This window comes from Mastomys coucha, unplaced genomic scaffold (genome assembly GCF_008632895.1).
Source record: "Mastomys coucha isolate ucsf_1 unplaced genomic scaffold, UCSF_Mcou_1 pScaffold21, whole genome shotgun sequence".
Taxonomy (NCBI): Eukaryota; Metazoa; Chordata; class Mammalia; order Rodentia; family Muridae; genus Mastomys; species Mastomys coucha.
Window position 1 is genome coordinate 138,717,535 of NW_022196904.1, and position 17,175 is coordinate 138,734,709.

A 17,175-nucleotide genomic window follows, 5' to 3' on the forward strand; every position below is an offset into this window, starting at 1 on the left:
AGGCTGCCTCGACCCTACATCCTTTCGAGGTTCCTTCTTCGGGCTTCCCGGGAGCCGGAGACCTGAAGGTGTCTCCGAAGCCAGAATTCGCCCCAGGGGTTTCTAGCTTTGGGATGCGCGTCTCCAGTTGCCCATCACCCTGATCCCGGCCAGCATTCTTTGCCCTTTCGTCCTGTGCAGGAGCCCGAGGCTGAGCGGAGTGCCTCCCTCGGTACCTATAGGCCTGCGGGGGCAGAGCCTGAATCACCACCGCAGTCTCCCTTTCTTTCCGGCTTCCAGCCCGGGGCCACCTCGGTTTCGCAACGCCGGCTGGCCAGACGCAGCGTGCTAGCTCTCTTACACTCCTCTGCGCGCCCCTCTCCCCGGCTTGCGCTTTCGCGGCCGCCGCCCTCACTCTGGCCCGCTCCGGGGAAACCTCGCCCCGCCGCCCCTCCCCGGTAGAAGCCAGAGCAGCCAGCGCTAGCCCCAGGCTCCCGCGGGAGGGGGCGCGGCAGCCCCCACGGCTCCACCCTCTCCGCGGGGCCGCGGCCATCTGGGGCCCCTGCCAGGCGCGTCCGCTCGGGGCCCGCGCCCAGCTCTTGCGGGAGGACGAGGCACCCTAGAGAGGGGAACGGTGCCGCCGCACCGGGCGGTCCCCTGCTAGCGGGCTGCGGAGAGCCGCTCTCGGAGATGCCCCGAGGGGGCGGTGGCCGAAGCGCGTCGCAGCGGACTGGACGCGGGCGCCCCTGGTCACCTCGGCGACTCTTTCCGAGCCGGAGCTGCAGCTGCGGACGCGGCAGGGCGGGCCCACGAGGGCGCTGAGGTCCGTGCTCCCCGCGTCCACGACAAGCGCCCGTGGCGGACTTGCCACCTCCCCCCTTCCCCGCACCAGCCCCCCGCGAGCTGGCAGGAGGAAATTGCGCGCGGCCCCTTTAAATTTACCCAGGAGCCCTTAAAGGAGCCCCAGGGGCCCCAGACAGGAATCCCCACCCCGGTCCAGCCCGCGCTGCCGAGCGAGCAGCCAGCCGTCCGTGCGGCCGGCCGCCCGTGAATGCGCCCCGCGCCCGGGGGCCCCGTTCACCGAGCGCCCCGCGTGCGCCGCCGCTGGCTCCGCGGCCCCGCGCCCCGCCGCCCCGGGGCCCCCGCTCCGCAGCGCAGCGCATGGAGCCCGGCGGGGACCACCGGAGCCGGAGCGGCGGCGGCAGGGGCGGCCCCGGGCCCGCAGTGGCCTCGGCACGGGGCCGACGGCTGCCGCCCTCGGCAGCGAGCGGCGGCACGGAACCCGAGGAAGACGACGGCGGTAAGATCTGGGGCCGACGGCCCGGGGTGGGGGCCCCGGCGTGGGGGAGGGGAGGGTTGCGGCTCCGGGCCCCTCTCGGCCGCCGAACAAAGCGGGGGACGAGCTCAGGGCGGCTCGGGGCGCCACCTGGTGGGCGCAGAGAGCAGCTACAAGGCCCGTGGGGCGCTCCCCGCCCGTGGCGGGGTCTGCCCGCCGGGCTGGGGCGGATCCCTGCTCCTTAAAGGGCCCCGCGGCGCCCGCTTTTTGGGGGGCCAGCGACGTGGGAGTGGAGGCGCAGGAACTTGCGGCTCCCGCTCTTTCTCTTTCACACTCCCAAGTGGTCTCTCTTTTAAAGGATGCCCAGTCCCTCAGTCCCTTTCGGAGGCTTTCCCCCAGAGTAGCATAGCTCGGGATTCCGCTGTTCTCGGGTATGCGGTCCCTTTCTGCGTGGCCTTGCTGGAGACGGGAACTCTTCCCTGCACGGCTACGCTACGAGAAACAAAGCGCAGCCTGCGTCCTGGGGCCCCCCGTCTGTCATCTCCCACATCGGGAAGGTCTTAAGTAAAGGGATGGATGGGTTCGCAAACGAAGGTGGATGCTCCCTCCTGCCCGTGCGTTGTCGCGTTTCAGAATTGATTTTGGCCCCAGTTTGTCAGCAGTACCAAGACCCGCCGGTCCTAGTTGGCCCTTCAAACCAACTGCTTTTTTGTCTCCCTACTGCAAGGTTCATTGCCTTTAGATCAGTGGAGGTTCTGTCCTTACTAAGGGAGACTGTTCTCTACTCTCTGAGCTCCCCTCCCTATAAGTCCCCCACCCTCTTTTGTTTTAAAAAAAAAAATCTCAGCTCCTCCTTTTTCTTTCTTTTTTTTTTCTTCTTCTTTCTGCTCTTAAAGGGCCAGTCTGCCTCAGACTTATCACAAGGCTACTGCACAGGAAGGATGCTTAGTAGGATGCTAGCTATTCAGTCAGTGCGTTTGCAGACAAAGGCGCATAGGCCCAGAGAGCGGACGTGACCTACCAAAGGTCACTGGCCAAGGCACTAGTGAAGCCAGATCTTGAATCTAATGTTTTTTTCTATACTTCTACTTAAAAAAAAAAAAGGAAGACAAACAAACAAACAAAACCCCCAAACCAAAAAAAATAACAACAAAACCAACTCTACACGATGACAAGAGCCCTCTCTGGTCCTGCCATTTGTCTGTCTGACTCTGGGATTCTGTACTGAGAGGGTGTGCCAGAATCTGCTTGTTTCGCCTTTGTGACCAAGGGACCGTTTTCTAAATAAAAAATGGTCAGCCAAGCACTGCAGGGAGGGCTCTGGGTGTCTTTGACAAAATGAAGGAGCACTAATGACTGGAGAGGCCCCAGAAGTGCACACCTTTCGGATGGCTGGGCAGCAACCACATCCCTGCCAGCACAAACGAGATCAATGCCTAGAAAGTCATAATGGGTGTGCTGGGCGGTGGCTGCTCCCCAGTCTGAAGAACAGTCAGTAGTCACTTTGGTGGCCCTCCTACCTCCCCTTTTCAGGGTCATTGTACCTCCCAGACTCTGGGGAAGTCTGGGTCTGAGAAACTCCTTTCCCTGGAGGTGCTGACAGCTGTGTCTTAGGTGTCCCTCCAGTGGAAGACCTGGTAGTTCACACTTCACACCTAAACTGCTATTTACAGGATGTTGTATTTGAGGCCTATTGGGAAAAGGGAGATAACCTTTTGGTGATCCCTCCTGGAGGGATCTCAGGTGGGCGGGTGTTGGGCACAGATCTGGGTGCAGACAAATACCCCCTATTGTTCCCCTCTCCCACTGCTAGCTGTATTCTGGCTGTAACTGCCCAGCCTCCTGAGCTTCAGGCTTTATGCCTCCTTAAACCCCCTTGGCCTTCACCTTGGTTTTAAAGTCTTCAGCAAGCTAGCCCAGTGCCCACATCCCTTTGTTCTCCCTCACTGGGTCCCTGCTCTCTGTATGGGTGTTCTGACTCCCTCATCACCCGCTTCCCTTTCATTGCTCTTGCCATCCCTCTTTTACCCTAACCTCCCCTGCCCCCTTCTGCTTCCAGATCAAAGCCCTAGGTCCTTTCTCTGGTAATAGGAGATTGAGAACCTGTCTCCCTTTTCCCTTCTTCAGGACAAGCTCTTCAGCTGGAAGGGGGTGCCTTAGGGTCCTGGGGGAGTGCCCCCCTACCCTCCTCCAGGGCCAGGGGACCAGCATCTTCAGGCAGGAAATACTCAGATCATTGTGAGGCTCGGGCCTCGAGGCCTGGAAAGAGTCGAATCCCTGGCAGGGACCACCGGCGTTATTACCACGACCACTGGCGGCTGGAGTACCTGATGGACTTCATCCCCTCCCGGCACGGCATGGTGTGTATGGTGTGCGGCAGCTCCCTGGCCACCCTCAAGCTCAGCACCATCAAGAGGCACATCCGCCAGAAACACCCCTACTCCCTCCATTGGAGTCCCAGGGAGAAGGAAGTTATCAGCAACAGCTGGGATGCCCATCTGGGGCTGGGGGCCTGTGGTGAGGCTGAGAGCCTGGGGGCCCAGGGGGCTGAGGAGGAGGAGGAAGAAGATGAAGAGGAGGAGGAGGGGGCCAGCCTTCAAGTTTGCCCACCCAAGGGCTCAGGTAATACAGAATATCTCCATATAATACAGAATATCTCCATATTCATAGGCAGGGGCTTGTGTGTAATGGGGCTTGGGGAGGGAGCAGCTTTTCTGCCATTCTTTTTTTTTTTTTTTTTTTGAGCAAGTCTTTGCTACTTCTTTGGGTGGAGTCTGTTTACTGCTCTTACTCTTGGGAATGGGGAGAGAGAGTAGTGTGGGGTAGTTGCTAGCCTCTCTGAGGCCTAGACACTGTAGTAGAAGGAGCAAGAGTTGTAGGGGTGGGAGGGTCAGGTTGAGGAAGGGGCTGTGAGTTGGTGAGGTAAGTGGGTGTGGTGTTGGCACAGAGAAGGGGGGTGGAGGGTTGAGGGAGGCTGGGTGGAACCTGAGTGAGTGAGCAGGAGGACTAGGGAGAGGGGTTAAGATAATGGGAGTGGGTGTGATGGCATATGACTGTCACCCTGGTACCAGGAAAGTGGAGACAGGAGCATCATTAGTTAGATAAGCGTTGGCTACATAGGGCCTTTGAACTCCACCTAGGTGGTATAAATATCTAATAAAAACAGGACAGAAAAAGATGTAAGAGTGGAGGAGAAGACAGGCAAAGATGACCACGAGACCTGAGTCAGAGCTGAGTGAGAAAGAGGCTGTGTGTGGAGCACCTGGCTGTGGTGGGGGACACTCGCCAGAGGGCCAGAGACTCAGTTGCTTCCCCCCAACCCTTTCAGGCAAAGCCCCAGCTGGTGGGGGCTGCCGGCGCCAGCGGCGAGGGGTCCGAGGGGGCTCCGTGGCACCTCGGCGCCGGCGCCTCGCAGCCTCCCGAAGGGCTGGGGGCAGCAGGGGGCTGGGGGCCCGGCGCCTGGAGCGGAGGCTGAAGGAGTCACTGCAGAACTGGTTCCGGGCTGAGTGTCTCATGGACTACGACCCACGGGGGAATCGGCTGGTGTGCATGGCCTGCGGCCGGGCACTGCCCAGCCTGCACTTGGACGACATCCGTGCTCACGTGCTGGAGGTGCACCCCAGCTCCCTAGGGCTCAGTGGCCCCCAGCGCAGTGCCCTGCTGCAGGCCTGGGGTGACCAGCCTGAGGCTCTGTCCGAGCTCACCCAGCCCTCACCAGGTGCGAGGCTGTCCCAGGGCTGAGATCCCTTCAATATTAGGGCGGCAGTGTGGGAGCTGAAAACAAAATCGGGAGGCAGGGGTATTTGGTTGAGGGCTGCAGGCCTATTTTCCCTTTACACACAGACATTCTACTTCCCACCCATCTCTCTCTGGCTGGGGCCGGCTAGCTTGGGGTTGGGGTGAGGAGCAAGGATGGAAACCCTCTTGTGTGGGTAAGGACAACCCAGCCAGAAGGCTGAGCCCTTCTCCTTCACCCCTTCCCCAACAGACGATGACCTCGTCCCCCAGGACCTGACCAGAAAGAGCCGGGACTCCGCCCCCGCTGCTGGAGCCCCCTCCTCTCAGGATCTCAGCCCCCCAGACGTAAAGGAAGAGGCTGGCTGGGTGCCTGAGAGGCCCGGGCCGGCGGAGGAGGAGGAGGAGGAGGAGGAGGCCGAGGAGGGCGAGGGCGGCGAGGGCGAGGGCGAGAGGGCAGGCATCCCGAGCCGGCCTCGGAGGGGCCGAGACCATCGCCGCCACTACCAGGAGCGCTGGCGGCTGGAGTACCTCATGGAGCTGGACGGCTGCCGGCGCGGCCTGGTGTGCATGGTGTGCGGGGGCGCGCTGGCCTCGCTCAAGATGAGCACCATCAAGCGACACATCCGCCAGCGCCACCCCGGCTCCAACAGCCTCAGCGGGCCAGTCAAAGCCCTCATCGCCCAGGAGTGGAGCGAAAAGGCCGCACACCTGCTGGCCCTGGGGCTGCCCAGGCCGGAGTCGCCCAGCGGCCCTGTCGCCCCCAGCACAGCCTCAGCCTCTGAGGAGGGGGGAGGGGCAGAGGAGGCGGAGCCAGAGGAGGAGTGGTGGGGTGAGCCTGTGGAGGGCCAGCGCGACTGGCAAGGGAGAGAGGGCAGGGCTCGGAGGGAAGGGTGGTGAGGATGGAAGGTTGTAGAGAGACGGGAGGATGGGTCCGGAGGCGCAGTGGGGAACAGGGACTAGGCCTGATAGATGCCACTCGCTCCAAGGCAGCCCTTTGTTCTTCTCCAGGCGACGCGCCGCTGTCCCCTGGAGCTCCGTCGGAGCGACCGGCGGAGGAAGAGGAGGACGAAGATGACAGCCAGGAGCCCGGGGGGCTGGCCTTCCCACCGCTACCGCTGCCGCCACCGCCACCGCCACCTCCACCGCCGCCGCGCAGCCGGGAGCAGCGGCGCAACTACCAGCCGCGCTGGCGGGGCGAGTACTTGATGGACTACGACGGCAGCCGGCGCGGGCTGGTGTGCATGGTGTGCGGGGGCGCGCTGGCCACGCTCAAGGTGAGCACCATCAAGCGACACATTCTGCAAGTGCATCCCTTCTCCATGGACTTCACCCCGGAGGAGCGCCAGACCATTTTGGAGGCTTATGAGGAGGCCGCGCTGCGTTGCTACGGCCACGAGGGCTTCGGGCCACCCGCCCCGGCTCCACGAGACAGCGGCACGGATCTCAAGCCTGGCGCGGTGTGTCGCGCGTAGCAGTCACCCTGCACTGGCCTAGCCTTTGGGCTGAGAGACCTTGATGTCAGGCCCTGGTACCCCCACCTTCCCGCTGGCCGGGCTAGGCCGGGGCCTGGGGTGGGGATGGGATGGCGCCGCTGCAGTCCTCTGGTGACACTCTGCTGTGCCAGATAGTACTTGCGCCTCCGGCGCGCACTGGCCCGGGGGGGGGGGTGTCCAGGCGCTCTTTGTGTGGTGCTGTGGTACTCTGCGCTTCCCGAAAAGCCAAAGCGCCTCCCCAAGTGTTCGCAGCTAGCACTCGGCAGTCCCTGAGGCCGCAGTGCTGCCAGGCTGGGGAGTTGGGCGCAGTCAGTCAGTATTAGGGTTGAGGGCAGGGCGCAAGAAAGCCAGGAAGGACGCGCTGGCCCCGCGCCCTGGCCAGTGGCCCAGTTCTGTGCGGCCTCACGCCAGCGGGCGTGGCTCAGCTCCCAGGCTGTGGGGTCCAATAGGTATTCTTGGCCTCTCAGGGGCCCAGGCGGTGCACGGGGGCTGAGCAGGGGCGGGGCGCGGGCGGAACGGTGGGGCCCAGGCTGCTGCGCCAGCTTCCCTCGCTGGCCTAGGGGACAGCGCACCCATCCTGGGCCACTGCCACGGCTTCGGGACCGGGGGCATAAAGGGATTAGCACTTTTTCTTTAGGCCCTCCTGTTCAGAGGGCTTCTGTTACCCACACGGTGAAGGCTGCGGGAGCACTCTTGGTCCAGTGCCAGTATCGTTCCACCCTTAGGGCACTGGGGCAGTTGGGCTCTATTACTGCCCCCATCTGAACGTGAATTGCCCTAGGTGGACACGCTACTGGTTCTCAGCTCCCAGGGCTTGGGGCCGGGCCTCGGTCTCCCTTGCCCTTACTCGTTAACAGCGCCAGGCCCCATGGTGCCAAAAGGGCCCCTCAATCTCCCAGGCAGGTCCCAGAGGGATAGGTAGACTTCATTCTCCCGTGGAGAACAGGAGGTCCGAAGATCAGGCCCTTTTTTTGCTCTTTGTATTTTATTTTGAAACTGTATTTAATGCTTTTTATATGAAGGGGAGAGGGGAACTGGCCCAATCACCCTTACGTGCAAATGTCTTATTTATTATGCGTGTATCAGAGATAAGCTGTGAGGTGGTGGAGGAAGAACTGAGATGGGAGTGTGGTGAGGGGATTGGGAGTATACTAGATATCTCCCGTGTTCCCCTGGCCTTTTGCCTCCAGGTCCAGTGTCTGCTCTTCACAAAGGGAAGTCACTGCAGGCACTGTGCCCTTCTTTTAAAGTCAGGGTGCGGTGGTCAGGGCGTGGGACCTGGGTTCTGGGGCCAGTGCAGCCCTTGAGGTGAGAAAACAAGAAAAGAGATCCCTTCTCACCCTCCAGAGCCGGAGCTCAAGGTTCAAGTGCCTCAGGCCCAGTTCCCTAGATCGAGAGATGGATTTTATACCACGGATTTTATAGCATTTTTTTATAACTCAAGATTGTCAGTGGGAAGGGACCCTGGAGCTCACAAACTGATCCCTTTCAAATCTCAACTCCCAGTTCAGTGAGCTTTGCACTATATTGCACTGCTTCCATTCTGGCAAGTTGTCAAGATTTCTTTACCTATTAGTCTTGTCAAAGTGTGTGTTGAGCACTGCAGGCCCACAGCACTTGTGGTTCCTGAGGACAGCAAAGTACTGCACTTGCTGGGAATGAGGATGCAGGCGGCTTTCAGCAGTGCAGGCTTGCCAGTCAGAACTCCAGGTGCAGCCCACTTCCCCTGCCGAGGAGTTTTCCCCAGCAGAACTAGGCTGCTTATCTGTGCTTATTTTGAGGCCATCAGGTATTCTGGAACAGCTGCTGGCTCAGTGAAATTCCAGTTTCGACCAGCCAGGGTTTTGGAGACAGTATTAAAATCTTACAGAGATTAATGGATAGTGCCAGGCGTGCACTTACCCTTTTGCTTTCCATCCTGCATGTTTTTAAGCCGAGGGTGATTATTCTCTCCCACCCCTACATACATTGGAGCTGCTGATAGTTGTTGCCAGAGCTCACTGCAGAATTTCAGGTTAGCCAGGGCAGATTTTGGCAGTCTCCAGGGTAGCATCATCTTAGACACTTGCTAGAGACAGATTCTTGGGCCCACCTGATTACTAAAAAAGGGTGGGATCCACAATACTTTTTGATAGGCCTTTCCCATACAGTTGCAACTCCCAAGGTGGTTGTCGAGTACCTCTGCAGTGATTCTGCCATGATGACCTATGGCCTCAAGGGGCTGGTGGGTTCCCCTCCTCTGATTCTGACATGAACAGGTGAAGTTCCTTCATTGTTTTGTTAATGATATGCTTGCTATTATGTCCCATATGTAAATGTTACTCTGGATACATATTTATATGCCATGTTACTTAGTGACACTATTCAAACATTTGTATGTGTATTTGTGAAGTTGTTTGCATCAGTCATAAAGTACCCCACCCCCCAGAGGTATGCTGAATAAAATCTAGAAGTCCAGCCCTATGAGTCACAGCAAACTTAGTTTGGGGGCAGAGCAAATCAGGAGTTCTGGTGTCAGACGAGACATGCAGTTCAGTTTCAGCTTTTGGCTGCGTGTGGTTTATAGGCTGCTTCCTGTGGCAAGTGGGGAACCTTCCCCTTCCCAGGCAGGTGAGAAGCTAAGCTCATCCCAGTACTTCTAAGGTCATCCTTCACAGGGTCTCTAACCTAACTTCATCTTAGAAACCAAATGCAGTGCAGTTGTGCTCAGTGCTATGGGAATCCTTGCAATCTTGGGAGTTCATTTTCAAAGCTCCTAGAATGAGGGTGGGAGTGAATGAAAGCCTTTGCTTTTACTTCACCCAACTGTGTACAAAGAATAAAGTTGCAGACTGATGAGACAGTCACCGTGTTTTTTTATTTATAATTAATACATCAATTTGCAGTTTTACAGGGACCAAAAGAGCTCCTTGGTACTACTGTTTTTATGTTGCACGCACAGACACGTACACAATTTCATTAGTAATTTCTCATCTCTACATTTTTCTTAAAAAAAAAAAAACAACCTCTCAAGTGACACAGAAAAATTTCCAATTATTTTAACACAGCGGCAGCAACAAAAGAGCAAAGTGTGGAGGCTTCCAGTGCAGAACGAGGTCCCTTGTTAGGAGAGCTCAAAGACCATCGGTGCATTCATTTCCTGGGAGTGTAGAGGATGTTGATGGAGTGTTGTCTACAGTGGAAACCAAGGATTCAAAATGTACAGGGGCAAAAAAAAAAAAAAACTTAAGAAAATGGAGTAAGGCATTCTATCAAAATCTGTAAGTCATTTCCCAAAAGGATTGCAAAGAGGACTCATTCCTATTTTTACAGTCACAGAACTTTGTGACAATCAAATACCTTGAAATCCCCAACTCCTACTTCCTCACAATAGGGCCAAGCAGGGTTTGAGAAATGAAAAACTCTTGGATGCCAGTTTTCAAGCTGACTGGATTTCCATGCCAAAGGAGAGATGCAAGGTCTCAGAAATCAGGATCCCGGAACATCTCCACTGATGCCATTGTAAGTTCTGTTGTCTTATCAGTATCATCTGGCCTTGCTTGGCCAACCTAAAAGTTCTGGAAAACAGTCTCCAAATGAGCACTGTGGATTATGGTAGGAACTATTTCATCAATCTATCTGAAAATGGAGATCTTTTCAGAACTGCACTGACTTGAAGCAGATGCATGTCATGCTTCTAGAAATGTACCTCCTCTATGAGCCAAGGCCTCTGGACTACAACAGATACCTGACTTGCAGTCAGTGGGGCTAAAGCACTGCAAAGCAAGGTGGAAGCAGCAGGAAGAAACAGAAGGAAGGCTTTCCACGGTCTTGTACTTCATTCTCCACAGACTGAGATAGGATTACAATAACTCAATGGCTGGGAGCCCACATGCAGATTATTTTTCTTTAAGAAGTTTATAGCAGTGTACAGCAGTTACAGACATTTATTTCATAATAATAAAAGTACAACCATATTTATTAAACTTGAGGTAAGGTGGGCAGGGAAAAGAGGGAAAAGCACATTCTGGAATGATTTCTCAAACCAACCCTCACACTGGTATCCCAGACCAATGGCTTGGACACTGCCCTCCCAGCTGGAGAGCCCTTTCTTCCCTAGGAAGAGCAGCAGAGAGGGTGGCTGCTGCCCTCCTGCTGGCTGCTCCATCCAACCCCCGGCACCCCCATTGCTCAGGTGGCATTCTGGGAATAGGGAATTACCTCTATTACCTGTAAGTTATTCAGAGCTAACAGTTCTTTCATTAAGGAAGAAGAGGAGCAGTAAAGAGTAGCTGCTTATGTGTAAGGCAGGAAGGTGGGACTGGAGGGCCACACAAGCCCAATGGAAGAAATCCCACTCTTGCCCCAGACTATTTATTCATAAATTAATCATTATTTCCTAACTTAAAAATAAGGGCACAATTATAAATGGGAGCTGTATGCGAGTCCTTGAAACTGGATAGAGGACCCTACAGACATTTCTCTTTTCTTTTTCCCCTTTTATGGTACATGAAAAGCTCCACAACCACTATGGTCTGATTAATTCTATTAATCTGATTCAATCTTTATTTTTTAGGGTTCTAAGAGATCAGTTCTTTTTTCAGTCTAACACACCTTGTGCTTGGTACTGAGGGTAAAGGGAGAGGAGGGGAGAGAACACCAAATTAAAAAGAACAACTTGGAACCAAACTCTAGCTGACACTGAGCAAGTTCCTTCATAGTACAAGTGACGATGTTATAACTATTAAATGATGTTTTAGTAACTGTTGCACTAATGGCTTCCGCGTGCTTATTCTGCCTTTTTTTTGGCGACTCCAGGAAGCTTTGCTTGGATCCTATTGAGGAAAGAAAAAGAAAACTGAAAATATTTGTTTTTAATATACATTTGTTCTAGGTCTGTTTCTCAGGGATGGGTGAAGTCGGGTAGGGCTCAATTGTCTCGAACAAGCCTGAGGGGCTTACTGCCCTTACTGCTGGGCCTGATTCTACACTACACTACCCGGTTTCACTACAGTGATCTCTGGGCTCTTCACTGGGATCCAGGAAGAATAAAAAACTATTGGGGTCTTGGTATAACAATGTGAGAGCCCATGTCTTTTGCTTTGTGAAGGAGAAGAAAAGAAGTGTCAAAAAGGAATGACAAGTCAGCAAGACAAGATGTGTGAAAAGAGGACATGGCTGGTTGGTTCATGGTTCTCTGAACTACATGGTCTGGCAAGAGGACATCAGAGCTACCTCTGGCCCTGGTGAAGCAGTCATCTGAACCTTCAGTGATGTCAAAGCTGCTCTCCATAGATGTGACATCTCACAGAAAATTACACACATCAGCTAACACTTTCAAAAACAAAGCAGGCCTGTTGAACAGCATCAGGTATCTATGTATGCCTTCAACCTGGAGTTAGTGTGAGTGTACAATAAAGCAAACAAGTCAGGTAAGGATTCTGGCATCAAGACCCATCTGCCTGGCTTACATTCAGTTTCTTCTTTTTGCTCCGTGGATAGAAATCTGGGGCCATGTATGCTAAGCAAATGTTTTACCACTAAACTACACTCCTAACCCATTTAGCGTCCTCTTGATAATGTGAAAAAGCCACTAAAATCTGGGGTGTGGAAGGTACAAAGTGAACAGCTGTAGCACTTGACTTCTTAAAGAACAGCTGAAGAAAACAGAAAAAAAGAAGAACATGCTAATTCACTGCTGTGAACATTCAAAATAAAAGTAGTTCCTTGATTCACAGTATCAGATAAACAGCATACTCATATACATTAATTACATAAATACATCTTGAAAATATCTAAAAAAGTTGTTAAAATATTTCATGATATCTTATAGCACTTTAAAAGGGAAAACAGGTATTTTTGTTCGCTTTTTTTGAGATAGGCTCCTACTACATAGCCCTGGCTATCTCAGAAGTCAGGCTGGACCTTCAACTCCAACCTGCTTCTGCCTCTCAAGTACTGGGGTTACAGGTGTTCACCACAATGATGGAATCTAAGCTTTAAATTATTTACTAGAAAAAGACAGGAAAGATTGCCTTAACTTGGATACATATGAAAATAAAATAGGGTTAAATAACCAAAAATATTTATCGTGATCATTTCTATCTTGAGTGCTGGAGGGAGGATATTAAGTTTGAGGCCAGCCTGGGCTACATAGCAAGACCCTATCTCTAAACCAAATGAACAACCCAACAAACCATACCAGCACCACAAAACCCAAAGATCTATTTTCCTTCCTTCCTTCCTTCCTTCCTTCCTTCCTTCCTTTCTCCCTCCCTCCTTCCCTCTCTTCCTCCCCTCCCTTCCCCCACCCCCCCTTCTTTCTTTTTTGGTTTTTTGAGACAGGGTTTCTCTGTATAGCCCTGGCTGTCCTGGAACTCACTCTGTAGACCAGGCTGGCCTTGATCTCAGAAATTCGCCTGCCTCTGCCTCCCAAGTGCTGGTATTAAAAGTGTGTACCACCACTGCCCAGTCCCAAAGATGTTTCTTGACTTAAGTACAACAAAACTAAGGTTTTATTCAGCATGAAAATCAGTTACTTTTTTTTTTTTTTTTTTCCGAGACAGGGTTTCTCTGTGTAGCCCTGGTTGTCCTGGAACTCACTCTGTAGACCAGGCTCAGACTGGCCTTGAACTCAGAAATCTACCTGCCTCTGCCTCCCAAGTGCTGGGATTAAAGGCATGTGCCACCACTGCCCGGCTCAAAATCAGTTACTTTTGACAGTAACATTTTATATAAAAGACTGAACAATATGGAGGAAGGATCCACATGGAAAATAGTGAACATGATCCCTAAGTACACTTACTTTTCAACAATTGACTTGGTCTGATCCCGGGCAATCCCAACATAGTGGTCAATCTGAGTCTTTAAGAAAGAAAGGAAGGAAAGAAAGAAAAGAAGGCTTAGGTGGGCAATAAAGGAGCTAAGAATTTTTAATTTCAAAAATTTTCATACAATATATATTTTGGTAATATTCTTACTTCCCCAAAAAGACACTATTCTCTTGTTTAGTGCAACTATTAAAAATCCCACTATTCACTATTCCAAAAAATAAAAATGATGTTCAGTTTTTCAGAAGCTACAAACTTGTTCTCAGATTTTAATAACACTTCAAAATAGAAATTATGCATCATTTGTACAAGCAGAACTTACGTGGTATCTTCGGTCTCAACACTGAGGTACTTTCTAAATACCAGAAACTGCAGATTTAATCTGTATTCTGTAGTTATATAGTTGTTTTGGCTCCTGGGCATTATTAATTCATTCAATAATAAAAAGCCAAAAATATTTTTGTTTATATGTATGTGCATATTAGTGCATATGAGTATGAGTGTGCATGTGTCTACAGAGGCAAAATTTTGATACAAAGTTTCTCTTCAATTGCTCTCTACTTTGTTTTTAACTAATTAATTTAATTAATTTAAAGATCTCCTGTAATCTAATTTGGCCTCCAATTTACTATGTAAATAAGGATGGACCATGAACTTCTGATCTTCCTGACTAACCTCTGACATACTATAGGTGTGCACCACTATATACAATTTATGTGGTGCTAGGGCTCAAAACCCAGGGCCTTATACATACTAGGTCAGTACTTTACCAACTAACCTACATCCCCAGCCATCTACTTTATTTTTTGAGACAGTTTAGTCCCTCACTTGGTTAGAATGGCTGGCCAACAAGCCCCAGAGACCCTCCCAGGGCTCAGGCTGCAGGGGTACATTTAATACCAGGTATTTTTATGTGGGTGCCTGAGGTAAGAACTCAGGTTTCTCATGCTTGTGTGACAAATATTTTACCAACTGAGCTATCTCCCTGGCTCTCTCAGAAGGTCTTCAGATGGATGGCTAATCTACTCAGTACAATGGAAACATCTGCTTATACTAACATTTCCCTGGAAATGCGGTTTACTTTTTAGAAGCTTGGCTTTACTATAAAGCATCTTTTTTACCTTCCTTTTTTGGAATGGACAATTCATCCCTATGACACAGAACATCTATCTAGGCCTCCAGTCTCTCTTGGTATCAGTTTCTTACTTTCCTTAAAATGAACTAAAGCCAGTCACACATTACTCATCATATCTGCTACAGACAAATGCCTACCTTATACTTTTCATAGACAATTGGTACGCTGAAAACAAGCAGCTCAGCTGTAAGACAGAATAAAAACACGGCAAGTGCAAATGTGAGACTCAAGCAGTACGGACGTACTTCATGAAGTATAGAGAAACAATCAAAAAGAGAAAAGTAAGAGCTCTCGAAATTGAGGATAGCTAGGAGAGAGCAGATAAGGGTAGTGTTGAAAACCCCTAACAGGCTACTTCCTTTGTATGACAGGTGTCAACTTCTACGCTACAAAAGTGGTTTCTAAAAGCAAGATCCCCATATTAAAACCAAACTTAAACAGTGTTCTTTATTCACAGTTGCTTTGAAATCTTTTGTGAAACCATTTAATAAACTCTCAGCCACAAGCCCAGGTTACTCTACTATCTAGCACACTCTCTCTAGATACCACAGGCTGGCCACGTAGAGTACGTGATCATGCCGTCTGTATACATGCTCTTTAGGCAGGTACTCTACTCCTGGGCTACGTTTTTGTGGTTGTTTGTTTTTTGTTTGTTTTATTGATGGTCTTATATGTTCTCAGTGGGCACAGAACAGATTATGAAGCTTAACATGATGCTGAATTCCTGATCCTCCTGTTTCTGTCTACCTAGTGCTGGCGTTATAGTTATGCATCATCATGCCTGGCTTGCCTGCTTTTTGGTTTTTTTATTTTTCTTTTGAAACAGGGTCTTATTAAAGCCTTGAAGGTTTGATTCTCCTGCCTCAGCTTCTTGAACAGCTTTGATTTTAGGTCTATACCATCTGCCTCAGCATTTACACTTAGTCTTACAAGTCTTTAAAGAAATAAGCACACAGACACACTTTCCTTGTCACCTTACCGAGAATCAGAAGGGTAATTCCATTAAAAACAGCACCAACGTAGGTCATCAGCCACATGAAGACAGCCAGCTATGAAGACCAATGTTAGAGGGTTAAATAAGAATAAAGGTGCCCTTGTCAAGCTAACTAGGTTTGTATCAATAAAATGTTTTATGACACAGATCTCCCATGTGCACTTCTGCTCAGAGAACTCACTGTCTTGGGCCATAAAGAGACTAGTAATTTCAGGGTGCTGAGCTGATGACCACTGGTCCAATGCTGCTCTCCAGAGGGAGGTGGCAGCTTCTCTGTTGATAGCTGTCTTCTTTTTTTATAGATTTTTCTCTATATGCCCTATTTTAACCTCTAAATTAAAGCCCAGCAACTAACCTTCAAGGAGTCAACCAAGTCTTCTACCAGAAAGAGACGAATAATGAGTTTGAGGGCCTTGTTGACATGCAGCATTGCAGCATTCATGTAGTTGTGGAAAGCTTCTGAAGACAGGGTAATGTCCACATCCAAGTAGGCCCTTCCGAGGAGAGAAACAGTGACACTGTGACACACACATCCAAGTAGGCCCTTCCGAGGACAAGAAACAGTGACACTGTGACACACAGGGACATTCAACAGCACAGTGGGATTTTACTGTGAAATCAGCATGCTGGAAATCTGTAGGGGACACAGATATCCTTTACTCAATTAAAGCTAATATGCCAGTTATCCATGAGTTGTAAGGCTTTCATGTACAATGAAGAACTATCTGGTGTGGATATATCAAATACTATGTGGAAATGTAGATCAGAAAGCAGAGGACTTGCCTAGCATGCATGAGATCCTGGTTCAATCCCCAGCATTATAAAACAAATAAGTAAAAACCAAAAATTCATTTGTATGTGTTTGTGTGCATATGCATGTGCACACATGGGTGTATGTCTGTCCTGTCCCTGTCTCTCCTCCCCTTCTCCTCCCCCCCTCACTCTCTCTAACAGTTTCCTACTGACCTGGAATTCACTAAGCAAGTTAACCTGGCTGGCTATTAAGCCCTAGAGACTTGCCTATTTCCTCTTTCCCAGAACACTATTCTAGCTTTCCAAATACACTGTTTTATTTTTAATGCACATGTATATGGACGTGTGTGTGTGTGTGTGTGTGTGTGTGTGTGTGTTGTGTATAGTGGTATATAGTGGTTTGAATGAAAATGACCCCACAGGCTCATAGGAAGTGGTACTAATAGGACATGTGGCCTTGTTGTAGAAAATGTGTCACTAGGGGTGTGCTTTGAGGTTTCAGGAGCTCAAGCCAGGCCCAGTAGTTCATTCTGTCTTTTTCTGTAGCCTGCTGATCCAGATATAGAATTCTCAGCTCCTACTCTAGTACCATGTCTACCTGTACACTGCCATGCTTCCTACCATAACAATAATGAACTAAATTGTACTAAACTCTGGACTGTAATGGACTAAATCTCTGAACTTGAAGTAACCCCAATGAAATGTTTTCCTTTATAAAAGTTGCTGCAGTCATGTTGTCACTTCTCAGCAACAGGATATACTCTAAAACACTGGATGCACACCATGGTCCACTAGTAGAGGCTGGAGGACAGTTTGTGGCAGTTGGTTCTTTCCTTCCACCATGTGGATCCTAGGGACTGAACTCAGATTGTCAAGCTTAGAATAAATATTTTTGCCTGCTGAGCTTCTTGTTGGCTAAGACCTTGCCTTAGCAAGTTCCAGAACACCCAAAGCTATGTAGAGAGAGCCGTGTCAAGCAATCACCATCAAAATAAAAA

At 50.9% G+C, this 17,175-nt stretch overlaps 2 protein-coding genes across 5 annotated transcripts in view; one reads left to right on the forward strand and one right to left on the reverse strand.

Moving 5' to 3' along the window:
* The first annotated feature begins 461 nt into the window (after positions 1-461).
* Positions 462-8,943, forward strand: CUNH11orf95 (chromosome unknown C11orf95 homolog). The gene is made up of 5 exons (XM_031389546.1): positions 462-1,279; positions 3,383-3,877; positions 4,584-4,973; positions 5,244-5,822; positions 6,002-8,943. Exons 1-5 carry the CDS (start codon positions 1,141-1,143, stop codon positions 6,463-6,465), a joined length of 2,067 nt encoding a protein of 688 aa, XP_031245406.1. The 5' UTR covers positions 462-1,140; the 3' UTR covers positions 6,466-8,943.
* A 378-nt stretch (positions 8,944-9,321) lies between these two features.
* Rtn3 (reticulon 3) overlaps positions 9,322-17,175 on the reverse strand; it is a 58,086-nt gene continuing 50,232 nt past the window's right edge. For 2 of the 4 annotated variants that reach the window (XM_031389549.1, XM_031389550.1), the window contains exons 3-7: positions 15,780-15,918; positions 15,410-15,479; positions 14,568-14,614; positions 13,271-13,329; positions 9,322-11,300 (exon numbers count right to left, since the gene is read on the reverse strand). In XM_031389549.1, coding sequence (XP_031245409.1) covers positions 11,255-11,300; positions 13,271-13,329; positions 14,568-14,614; positions 15,410-15,479; positions 15,780-15,918 — 361 coding nt within the window. In that variant the 3' untranslated portion in view covers positions 9,322-11,254. The remainder of the gene's footprint in view (positions 11,301-13,270; positions 13,330-14,567; positions 14,615-15,409; positions 15,480-15,779; positions 15,919-17,175) is intronic. The other 2 variants (XM_031389552.1, XM_031389553.1) reach the window with 2 other exon arrangements.